Source organism: Chiloscyllium punctatum, chromosome 31, assembly GCF_047496795.1.
Source record: "Chiloscyllium punctatum isolate Juve2018m chromosome 31, sChiPun1.3, whole genome shotgun sequence".
In the NCBI taxonomy this organism is placed as follows: Eukaryota; Metazoa; Chordata; class Chondrichthyes; order Orectolobiformes; family Hemiscylliidae; genus Chiloscyllium; species Chiloscyllium punctatum.
Genome location: NC_092769.1, coordinates 63,358,536 through 63,371,280, shown reverse-complemented (window position 1 = coordinate 63,371,280; position 12,745 = coordinate 63,358,536). Strand labels below are relative to the sequence as shown.

At 45.7% G+C, this 12,745-nt stretch overlaps 1 protein-coding gene across 1 annotated transcript in view; it reads right to left on the bottom strand.

Moving 5' to 3' along the window:
• The window catches only part of LOC140456896 (uncharacterized), an 84,568-nt gene that overhangs the window by 28,476 nt on the left and 43,347 nt on the right, over positions 1 to 12,745 (bottom strand). The window contains exon 3 of the mRNA XM_072550806.1: positions 5,478 to 5,600. Coding sequence (XP_072406907.1) covers positions 5,478 to 5,600 — 123 coding nt within the window. The remainder of the gene's footprint in view (positions 1 to 5,477; positions 5,601 to 12,745) is intronic.

Below are 12,745 nucleotides of genomic sequence, written 5' to 3'. Positions count from 1 at the left end.
ATTTGTTTGACATCTTTTCAATCTAGGTATGAACAAGATAAATCTGTCCTGCATACTAACGTCAATACTTTATAAATAACAACAAAAATTGCTGGAATAACTCAGGAGGTCTGGCAGCATGCGTGGAGAAAAAGCAGAGTGATGTTGTGTCCAATGACCCTTCTTTAGAAGTGCTCCGCTTCTGAAGAAAGGTCATTAGTGCTGAAACTTTCACGCTGCATTCTCTCCAGATGTTGCCAGACTTGCTGAATTTCTCCAGCAATTTCCATTTTTGTTTCATAGTTCCAGCAACGTCACGAACTTGATAGAAGCCTATAAAATTATGAGATGGAAAGATAGGGTTGATAGAAAAATCTTTCTCCCCAGAGTTGAAATGTCTAATACTAGAGGCTATGCATATAAAAAGAGAGAGGGGAAAACTTTAAAGGAGATGTGAGGGGCAAGTTTTATTTTAAACACAGAGTGGTAGGGGTTTGGAAGATACTTCTATGAGTGGTGGTGGAGGCAGATACAATAGTGACCACAACTCGGTTATGTTTAAGTTAGTGATGTAAAGGGATAGGTATATACTGCAGAGGAAGATTTATGGCTGGTGTAAAGGCAACTACAATGCGATTACGCAAGATTTAGAATTAACTGGATGGGGAAGGAAACTGCAGGGGATGGGCACAATTGAAATGTGAAGCACATTCAAGGAGCAGCTACTGCGAGCCCTTGATAATTATGTACCTGTCAGGCAGGGAGGAAGTTGTCGAGCGCAGGAGCCGTGGTTTACTAAGGAAGTTGAATCTCTTGTCAAGAGGAAGAAGGAGGCTTATGTTAGGATGAGATGTGATGGCTCAGTTAGAGGTACAATTTAGCCAGGAAAGACCTAAAGAGAAAGCTAAGATGAGCCAAGAGAGGAATGAGAAGTCGTTGGTGGAGAGGATCAAGGAAAACCCTAAGGCTTTCTATAGGTATATCAGGAATAAAAGAATGACTAGTGTAAGGTTAGGGCCAATCAAGGTTAGTAGTGGGAAATTGTTTTGGCGTCAGAGGAAATGGGGAAGTGAATCCTTTTCGTTAATATTCATTCTAGAAAAAGACAATGTTGTTAAGGAGAATACTGAGAAACAGGCTACTAGCTGGATGGTTTTGAGTTTCACAAGGAGGTGTTAGCAATTCTGGAAAGTTTAAAAATAGATAGGTCCCCTGGGCAGCCAGGGAGGAGGTTGCAGAGCCTTTGGCTTTGAGCTTTATGTCGTTATTGTCTACAGGAATAGTGACAGAAGATTGGAGGATAACAAATGTTGTTCCCTTATTCAAGAAGGGGAGTAGAGACAATCCTGGTAATTATTGACCAGCGAGACTTACTTCGGCTGTGGGTGAAGTGTTGGAATGGGTTATAAGAGATAATCATCCAGAAAGGAACAAGTTCATTTGGCATAATCAACACGTTTGACACCAAGAACTGTTACGTAAGAATCCTACTTTGACTACAGTTCAGCCTTCAACACTATTATCCCCTCGAGACTGATTACTAAACTTAGTGATCTCCGACTAAGCCCCACTCTCTGCAACTGGATCCTCAGTTTCCTGACCCACAGGCCACAATCAGTGAACACTGGGACAATATTTCATCCTCACTAATACTCAACACTGGAGCACCCCCAGGGATGTGTACTCAGCCCCCTACTGTACTCACTGTACACCATGACTGCATTGCCAAATATCAGACTTAATGCCATTTACAAGTTCGCTGATGACACCACCATAGTCGGTCAAATCTCAGATGACGATGAAACAGACTAAAGACAGGAGATGGATGACCTGGAAAACTGGTACACTGAGAACAACCTAGCTCTCAAAGCTGACAAAACCAAGGAACTTATTATTGACTTTCGACGGGATGTTACTCATGCCCCCCCTACACATTAACAGCACTGAGGTGGAACGAGGGGAAAGTAGCAAGCTCCTGGGAGTGGTCATCCACAACAAGCGTTCTTGGACTCTTCATGTGGACACACTGGTTACAAAGGCCCAACAACGTCTCTTCTTCCTCAGACAGCTGAGAAAATTTGGCTGATGGCGAATACCCTTGCCAATTTTTATAGGTGCGCCATCGAGAGCATTCTGTCTTGATGTATCACTACCTGGTATGGCAACTTACCATTGAAGATCTGAGACGGTTACAGAGGGTGGTGAACTTAGCCCAGACAATCACAAAGGCCAACCGCCCATCTGTGGAACCCATATAGATTAGATTCCCTACAGTGTAGAAAAGGCCCTTCGGCCCAACAAGTCCACATCGCCCCTCCGAAGAGTAACCCACCCAGACCCATCTCCCTCTGACTGATGAACCTAACCCTACGGGCAATTTAGCATGGCCAATTCACCTGACCTGCACATCTTTGTGACTGTGGGTGGAAACCAGAACACCCGGAGGAAACCCACGCAGACACGTGGAGAATGTGCTATGTCCACACAGTCAGTCACCCAAGGCTGGGATCAAACCTGGGACCATGGTGCTGTGAGGCAGCAGTGCTAACCACTGAGCCACTGTGCCGCCTGTTTTAAAGCAAACCGAGCCTGCTGTGTTGAGCGTAAATGCTTAACACATTGAAGCACACATGGCAACTCGCACGTATATACTGGGCCCGCTGTCAAGGAAACACCACCAGCATTCTCAAAGATCCATCCTGCCCTGGCAATATTTTTCTACAACCTCTACCATAGGAGAGAAGGTACAGAAGCCTGAACACACGCATCAGCTGGTTTCGAAACAGTTTCTACCCTACTGTTGTTAGAGTACTGAATGGACTCACAAACGCTTAGCATTCGCCTGTACCTCTGCTTTTGTTTTGCTGCCGTTATCTATGCTATTTAACTATGTGATCTGCTTATATTGCTCGCAAGGCAAAGCTTTTCACTGTGCCTGGGCACATGTGACAATAAATTCAATTCAAGGGTATATCGTGCCTCACGAACCTTATTGAGTTCTTTGAGAAGGTGACCAACCAGATGGATAAGGGTGAAGCAGTTGATCTGTCTATGGATTTCAGTAAGGCGTTTGATAAGGTTCCCTACGGTAGGCTATTGCACAAAATACAGAGGCACGGGATTGAGGATGACTTAGTGGTTTGGATGAGAAATTGGCTCGCTCAAAGAAGACAGAGGGTGGTGGTTGATGGGAAACGTTCATCCTGGAGTTCAGCTACTAGTGGTGTTCGGCAAGGACCTGTTTTGGGGCCACTGCTGTTTGTCATTTTCATAAATTACCTGGATGAAGACATAGAAGGATGGGTTAGTAAATTTACGGATGACACTTCGGTTGGTTGTGAATAGTGACAAAGGATGTTTTAAGGTTACACAGGGACATAGATAAGCTGCAGAGCTGGGCTGAGAGGTGGCAAATGGAGTTCAATGTGGAAAAGTGTGAGGTGATTCACTTTGGAAGGAGTAACAGGAATGCAGAGTAGTGGCCTAATGGTAAGATTCTTGGAAGCATAGATGTGCAGAAACGTATCTGTGTCCAGGTACATAGATCCTTGAAAGTTGCCATCCAGATTGATAGGGCTGTTAAGGCGGCATATGGTGTGTTAGCTTTTATTGTTAGAGGGATTGAATTTCAGAACCATGAGGTCATGCTGCAGTTGTACACAACTCAGGTGCAGCCACACCTGGAGAACTGCATACAGTTCTGGTCACCGTATTAGCTGAAGAACGTTGAAGCTTTGAAAAGGGTTCAGAGGAGATTTACTCAATGTTGCCTGGTATGGAGGGAAGGTCTTACGAGGAAAGGCTGAGGACTTGAGGCTGTTTTCTGTAGAGAAGGTTGAGAGATGACTTAATTAACACATAAGACGGTTAAAAAAAGGATGGACAATGAGAGCCTTTTTCCTCAGATGGCAATGGCTAGCATGAGGGGACATAGCTTTAAATTGAGGGGTGATAGATATCGGACAGATGTCAGAGGTAATTTCTTTACTCAGAGTAGTAGGGTCGTGGAATGCACTGCCTGCAATACTAGTAGACTCACCAACTTTATGGGCATTTAAATGGTCATTGGATACGCACATGGACGAGGATGGATTAGTGTAGGTTGGATGGGCTTCAGATTGATTTCACAGGTCGGCGCAACAACAAGGGCCGAAGGGCCTGTACTGCTCTGTAATATTCTATGTTCTATGATAGGGGCACTTAAGGGACTTTTAGATAAGCATATAAATATGCAAGGAATGGAGGGTTATTGACCAAGGGCAGGCAGAAAGGAATAGTTTAATTTGGTGTCAATTTGGCATAACACTTAATGCAACCTTGGAGTGCAGGTTCATTGTTCTTTGGAAATGGAGTTGCAGGTAGACAGAATAGTGAAGAAGGCGTTTGGTACACTTGTCTTTATTGGTCAGTGCATTGAATACTGGAGTTGGGAGATCATGTTGCGGCTGTTCAGGACATTGGTTAGGCCACTTTTGGAATATTGCGTGCAATTCTGGTCTCCTTCCTATTGGAAGGATGTTGTGAAACTTGAAAGGGTTCAGAAAAGATTTACAAGGATGTTGTCAGGTTTGGAGGATTTGAGCTACAGGGAGAGGCTGAATAGGCTGGGGCTGTTTTCCTTGGAGCGTCGGAGGCTGAGGGGTGACCTTATTGAGGCTTTATAAAATCATGAGGGGCATGGATAGGGTGAATAGCCAAGGTCTTTTCCTGGGGTAGGGGAGTTCAAAACAAGCGTACATAGGTTGAAGGTGAGAGGGGAAAGATTTAAAAGGGACTGAAGGGACAACTTTTTCACACAGAGGGTGGTGCATGTACAGAATGAGTTACCAGAGAAAATGGTGGAAGCTGGTATAGTTACAACATTTCAAAGGCATCTGGATAGGTATATGAATAGGAAGGTTTTAGAGAGGGAGATGGGCCAATGCTGGCAAATGGGACTAAATTAATTTCGGATATGTAGTCAGCATAGGCAAGTTGGACTGAAGGGTCCTTTTCCGTGCTGTACAGCTCTATGACTCTACAACATTGTGGGCTGAAGTGTCCGTTCCTGTGCTGTTCTGTTCTAAATACAATTCTTTGGTTTAATTGAATACTTTAGATGGGGTACCCAGAATTGAACACATACACTTGCTATATGATGAGGATTTTAAATGTCCTTGTGCTGAAATTGTTGGGTCTACCTCAGAACCAAGAGGCCTGGATTCAAGTATCACCTGTTCCAGCGGTGTGTAATGACAAGTCTGAACAGGCAACTTAGAAAATAAAAAACTGAAAGAATGATGGATGCTGTAAATCAGAAACAAAAACAAAAGTTACCAGAAACGCGCTGCAGACCTGGCAGCAACTGTGGAGACAAATCAGAGTTAACATTTCGGGTTCAGAGACCCTTCCTCAGAAGCATTGCTTAGAAAATATCTATAATCAGGGTTTTGAATATCTTGGTGATTTTGCAGTCACATCAATATCCGAAATCTGCTCCAACAAAGCAACAGACAAACCTTTTCCCTTCCACACTCAAAGGACGCTGACTGTCATGTTCTGATGATTCAAGCGACGCTGTCACATCTTGATGTGATGCTTGGTTTGAGTTTCCCATCCTTATATTCTTTCCACTTAATACCCTGTCAAACGGGATACAAAAAAGTCATCACTATTAGTATAGGATAGAAGCTCAGAAAAAATACATCTGCTTGCATTTGCTGTCTACTTCCTTCCCTGGTAATTCAGACTGACCGCGCATGTGCGCTGCTCCCCATTGTCCACATAAAGATGGCGGCCGTTACCTGGGCTCGAGACGACGGGGCAGGCTCGCAGCTGATGACTAGTTTGGCACAAATACGTTTCCAATTTGAGTCTAGGGGCCTGTACTATGTGGTTTTTCAGCATTTTCAATCGACGATCAATCCATTTCTATCCTGCAGTCAACCTGTATATCCTCCTTTCCCCACCCAGCAACGACCCACACTTCCGTCAAATCACCAATGCGCCTGCGCGGACACTGCGGCGGTCATGTGACCTAACTAGTATCCACCCACCATTCACTCCAATTGGTTGGCAGCCCAGCCTCAGTCTGATTGACGGAAACTGCTAACCAATCAGTAAGGGTCCATTGTGAGATGTATGACATTAGTGTGTTTCATCGCGCAGAGGTGGTATCCACCCCCTCAGGGCCTAGAAACACAGGTTCAAGTCCCGCCTGTTCCAAAAATGTACAATTATATCTCTGAACAGGTTGATGCAAAAATGAAATGGGGCTAAGTATTGCACACCTTCATCATCACTGGTTCCAATCGCCGGTGGAAGGACGGGCTGTGGCTGTTTGGGAACTTGGTGGGTTGCAGGCACCTGGAGCTGGATCCTGCCACAGAAATTGGCAAATAAAAGGTGCCAGTGGTGAGAGTGGGATGCTGGAAAAGCACATCTGGTCAGGCAGCACCCCAGGAGCAGGAGAATCAACGGTTTGGGCAAGAGCCCTTCATCACGGATGATTCCTGATAAAAGGCTTATGCCCGACGCCTGACCTACTGAGCTTTTCTAGCACCATGCTCTTAACTCTGATCTCCAGCATCTTCAGTCCTTTCTCCCAAATAAAAGGGACCAGTGGATTTCGAGCTCCGAGCCAATGCAAACCGTCACCTGGAAATCACAATGTTCAGACACAGCATTGTGCCTCATTTGGAGGATACTCAGGGATCCCACCTGAACGTCTTCCTGCTCCAATTTCATATCAGACCTAGCTTCCTGAACCTTGCTCAGGAGGCTGCATCCCACAATCTGAGTTGCCTTATGGGAATGCCCCCTCCCCACTATGTCCTTCCACCTGAAGAAGAGCTTTTTTGGTCTGCTGCTGCATGTGGTCCACTTCCTATTCCGTTGTTCGCTGCCCAGACATGCCTTGCATAGTTTTTTTTACCGCAAGACACCTGGGGTGGAGGATGTTGTATAAAGCAATCCCATGTAACCACATACTGTAATGGCTTATGGACTCCCAGACCAACTGTTTATTTTGCAGAGACGTGGACCATCTATATATTGGTACAGGGTGATTTGCCTTTTTAGGTATTTGAAACATTCCACCTTCTCCAGAGCTGTCGTAACATCTCTAAACAAATTGATTAGATAATGGTGTGGTTCTGTTCGCCGAGCTGGGAATTTGTGTTGCAGACGTTTCGTCCCCTGTCTAGGTGACATCCTCAGTGCTTGGGAGCCTCCTGTGAAGCCACCTGCAACACAAATTCCCAGCTCGGCGAACAGAACCACAACGAGCACCAGAGCTACAAATCTTCTCACAAACTTTGATTAGATAATATCCTTGAGGTGAGTCTTGGCGGAGGCTAATAAATTCTACATGTAGCTTTGGAGAGGAACCTGGTGCCAATTTTATGATTGCCACACAAGGGTTGAAGCAGCGCAGACCTGAGCGATGTGGCAGGACCCTGTGGTAACACTCAGTGCCTGTCTGAGAAATTTAAGTCTGCAATTCCTTTGTCGTGATTGTAAACAGGTCAGCCAGGTAGACCTCAAAGAATATGGCTTCCCTGATTGGATGTGGTTTACAGCCCCAGTCAGGGAGCACAGACTGACAGATACAAACAAGAGTGTCAGGGTTCTGCTCACCCTGAGAACTGGCTGAGGAATCCAGACCAGTGTCAAGTATTATGCATGTGTAAATGAAAGGTGACTTGGTGTTGGCATACCAGCCTCTGTGGAGTTATTTCAGTGGTGATGAGATTGGGATTAATGATGTAACCATGCAAAGCACCTGCTAGCTGAAGCCCAAATGGACATCAAACAGACACTACAAAGGTTTAGAAGAACAAGTGCAGGGAAATGTGGATAGCACGGATGGACATTTTGGTCAGCATGGACCAAAGGGCCTGTTTCCACGCTGTAGGACTCTATGACTCTAACTGGCTTTGTCATGAGAAAATATGACAAGTGGAGCATATGAGTTACACAGAGTGCTGATGGAAGTGGACACCCTTACCAGGCTGATGAAGCTTGGAGGACAACACTTGAGTGAAGACAATTGCATAGCCTCACTCAGGACATCATACCCTGGACAGAAGAACTCTAGGTCAACACACAGCAAAAATCTGAAGCAAAGCAAAGCCAAGCCTCGGTCAAACAGTTAACATTTTCTTCAGGATCCGGGGCAGCAAGCCATTGTAGATGCTGCAGGTATGCAGGTTTTATGATTTACAGTATGGAAACAGACCCTTTGGTCCAACTCATCCATGCTGACCAGATATCCCAAATTGAACTAAAGAACAAAGAAAATTTACAGACCAGGAACAGGCCCTTTGGTCCTCCAAGCCTGAGCTGATCCAAATCCACTGTCTAAACCTATCGGCCAAAGTCTAAGGATCTGTATCCCTCTGCTTCCCACCTACTCGTGCATCTCTCCAGAATCACCTTAAGTGAACCTACTGTGCCTGCCTCTAACTACCTTTGCAGGCAACGCATTCCAGGCTCCTCCCACCCTCTGTGTAAAGTATTTTCCTCATGTATTCCCCCTTAAACATTTTACGTCTCATCTAGAATATGTGACCTCGTTATTGAATCCCTCACCCTGGGAAAAAGCTTCTCTCTATCCACCCTGTCTATACCCTTCATGATTTTGCAGACCTCAATCAGGTCCCCCCTCAATCTCCTAACCCTCTCAACCTCTCTTCGTAGCTAGCACCTTCCATACCAGGCAACATCTTTGTAAAATTTCTCTGCACCCTCTCCAAAGCATCCACATCTTTTTGGTAACGTAGGACCAGAACCAAACATAGTATTCTAAATGTAACTGAACCAAAGTCTTGTACAATTTTAACATGACCTGCCAGCTCTTACACTAAATACAGAGTCCGATGAAGGCAAGCATACCATATGCCTTCTTGACCACTCTATCCAACTGTGCAGCCACCTTCAGGCTACAATGGACCTGAACTCCCAGATCTCTCTGCTCATCAACTTTTCCCAAGGCTCTTCCAGACCTCCCAAAATGCCTGGATCGAACTCCATCTGCCACTTCTACGCCCAACTCTCCAGTCTATCTATATTCTTTGACAGTCTCCTCTGCTTTCTGCTACTGCACCAATCTTCGTGTCATCTGCAAACTTCCTGATCATACCACCAATGCCCTCTTCCAGATTGTTTATGTATATCACAAATGACCCCAGCACTGATCCCTGTGGAACACCACTGGTCACCTTTCTCCATTTCAAGAAAGTCCCTTCAACTACAACTCTGTCTCCTGTTGCTCAACCAGTTCTTTATCCACCGAGCTAGAACACCCTGCACACGATGTGACTTCACTTTCTCCATTAGTTGACCATGGGGAACCTTATCAAACGCCTTACTAAAGTCCATGTATATGACATCTACAGCCCTTCCTTCATCTATCGACTTGGTCACTTCCTCAAAGAACTCTATTAAGTTGGTAAGGCATGGTCTGCCCTGCACAAAACCATGTTGCCTATCACTGATTAGCCCATTCTTTTCCAAATATAAATAGATTCTATCCCTCAATACCTTCTCCAGCAACTTTCCCACAACTGACGTCAGGCTCACTGGTCTGTAGTTACCTGGAATATCCTGACTACCCTTCTTGTAAAGGGGGGAACATTAGCAACTCCCCAGTCCTCTGGCACTTCACCTGTGTTTAAGAATGCTACAAAGATATCTGTCAGGGCCCCAAATATTTCTTCTCTCACCTCCCTCAGAAACCTGGGATAGATGCCATCCGGTCTTGGGGATTTGTCCACTTAATATCCTTTCGCCTACTCAACACATCTTCCCTCCTTATATCAACATGATCCAGAGAAAACAAACTTCTATCTCTAATCCCAACATTCATCATGTCCCTCTCCTCAGTGAACGCTGATGCAAAGTAATCATTGAGAATCTCACCCATTTTCTCAGATTTGACACACAACCTTCCTTCCTTATCCTTTAGTGGACCAACCCTTTCTCTAGTTACCCTCTTGCTTCTTATATATGAATAAAAGGCCTTGGGATTCTTCTTAATTCTGCTCGCTGAAGTTATTTCATGACCCCTTTTAGCCTGCTTGATTCCTCATTTACGACTGGTCTTACTGTCCCGATATTCCTTCAAGGCCCATTCTATTCTCAGCTGCCTAGACCTTACGTACGCTTCATTGTTCCTCTTGGCTAGTCAACACATTTGACAGCATTTGGCCCATATGACTCTAAATGCTTCCTATTTATGTATCAATCCAGGTGCCTTTTAAATGTTGTAATTGTAGGAAGTCCACCACCTCCTCCAGCAGCTCATTCCACACACCCACCACCTGTGGAAAAAGTTGCCCCTTAGGGCCCTCTTAGATGGTTCTCCTTTCACCTTAAACCTATGCTTTCTAGTTTTGGACTCCTCCATCCTGGAGACAAGGCCTTACCTATTCACTGTATCCATGCCCCTCATGATTTTATAAACATCAAAGGTCAATTCTCAGCCTTCAGGGTAAATAGCCTCAGACTATTCAAACTCTATGCCTTTAGCACCTGAAGAGGATGAATTTCTTGTGCGACGCTCCGGGCGCAAGAGGCAGGCTGCAGTCTGGTGTACACCCCACTGTATCTGGGAACTGGATCCGGTGGCAAAACACCCCAAGAGAAGCTACAAGAAAAAGGTCAGATCAACGTCCTGCACCCCCATTAGAAGAAGAGAGATGCTGCAATTGGAATGAGGTCAGCCCAGGTGGATTTCCCTGATTGGTGCTGTTAACCTGGTTCAGGAGATTCAGAGTCTTCTCTATGTAGGGGACTGACTCTGTGCTGGCTGGGCCACAGTCAGTGTGTTACTGTTGGTTTCTGCTTTTTTTTTGGAAGGGGAAACCTGATTTCTGAACTGGCTGAATTATTTAGCCAGTTTATTAAGTGGTATTCCTTTAGTGAGGTCAGATTTATAAACTCCTGATGCATATAATGTGTTTCAGGTGTAACTCAATTCTCATTAGGGGATTGTTGTTTCACTGGCTGGTTACAGCCTGTGTGTTACTCTTTTCTCTTTCATGTTTGAGAAAAGGACAAAGTTGATTTTGTGGTAGGGCTTAGCCCTTGGACTCTAGTTTTCTTTGTTTTTTGTATGTGTCTTCAGTGTTCCTGTAGGGAGGCCTAGCCCTGGGACTGGGCCTCTGCAGATTGAACACGTGTGTGTGTGCTGGGATGTGAGCACTTGCTGTATCCTGGAGTTTGGGAGAAGACTTTTCCTTCAGGAGTGGACCAAACCCCTGTGAGTTAACTGCACCTTTACAATATATTGTGTTCCTGTGAGTGGGCCTGGTTCTCCAAGGATGGGCCAGGACTCCATGGAGATTGAATACCTGTGGGGTGTGCAGTTTGGAGTGGACTCCATTTCTGACAATGCACTTTGTATACTAGAGTGGACTCTGTTCCTGGAAATGGACTCTACGATTTGAAGAGAACTTTCTATGCTAATGGACTCTACGTACCAGAAAGGACTCTGTTTGGTTGATAATTAACTCTGTCATGTGGTACGTTGGGCTTATCACCTGCACTGTCTTGTGTGTCCCTTGGTCTGGCAGGCCTTATTGTGAGCTGGGAGACTTAAAGGTCATCCTGAAAGCTGTCACCCCAAGAGCCGGAGGTTGGATAGGCCATCCTATGAACCTGAAGGTTGGTAGGCTGTCCCGAAAGCTGGAGGATGGGTAGGCCACCCCGATGCCAGTCACGCTGAGAGCCAGAAAGTGGGTAGGCCGTTCTGAGTGCTGTCGTCCCGAGAAGGGGTAATCGGAACGGGCTGTCCGAGAGGTGGTCGGCAGCTGTCAGAGCAGCCAAGCGCCAGAAGGCGCGTAGGGGCAGGCTTGTGGGCTACCCTGCGTGCTGTCGTCCCTGGGGAAGGGGACGGGCTGTCCTCGAGGTGGCTGGAAGGTGTGTCAGGGTAGTCCATGGGCCGGATGGTGCATCGGGGTGGGTAAGAGCCCAATGGTACATAGGACAGACCAAGAGCTGGAAGACGGGTAGGCTGTCCTCAGCGCTGTCACCCCAGGTGGGTACCGGGGCGGGCTGTCCTAGAGGTGTTTGAAAGGTTTGTCAGGGTGGACCAAGAACTGCAAGGGGCATGGGTTGAACAGAGAGCTGGAAGGTGGGTAGGGGCTGGCTGCCTTAGAGTGGCCAGAAGGTGGGAGGGATGGGAGGGGCTTGCTGAGTTTCTGGGGGTCTGTATTGTATACACTTTTTAATGTAATTGGACTGTCTCGTATGTACAAATGTCTTTGTTACTGTTTTGTGGTGATTGAAACTTGGATTTGGGGTTTGTCCTCATTTCCCTGAAAACTGGTTGAATGTTAGGGTTTGGGGCCTGGCTTTGCTGCCCCTCTCCCTTGTAAAATTACTGTTTCTCTGTAAACAGCTGTAAATTTTAATTGTTTTGTAAACTGTGAATTGTTTAATAAAATATTTTTAAAAGCAGGCATTTTGATTTAATCCCTGCCCTTCCCTTCACTGTTTGATCACGCAGAATTGCTCTTTGATGTGAAGGGCACTGCTTGTCACTGGCCATTTGGGTGTGTCTTTTCTTCCTGGTGGTGGAAATTGAATAAAAGATTCGTGCACCTTGTGTCTCACACCTGCACGCACACAACATGGGTGTGGAGGGGGGGGGAAAATAAGCACTACCACAGTTAGGCGGTAGTGCAAAGGGAGGAAAGAAAGAAACAGAAAAAAGGAGGAAAAAAAACCCCAAAGTAAACATGAGTGTCAGAGGAAAAAAAAATAAACAGGAAGCTTAGATACC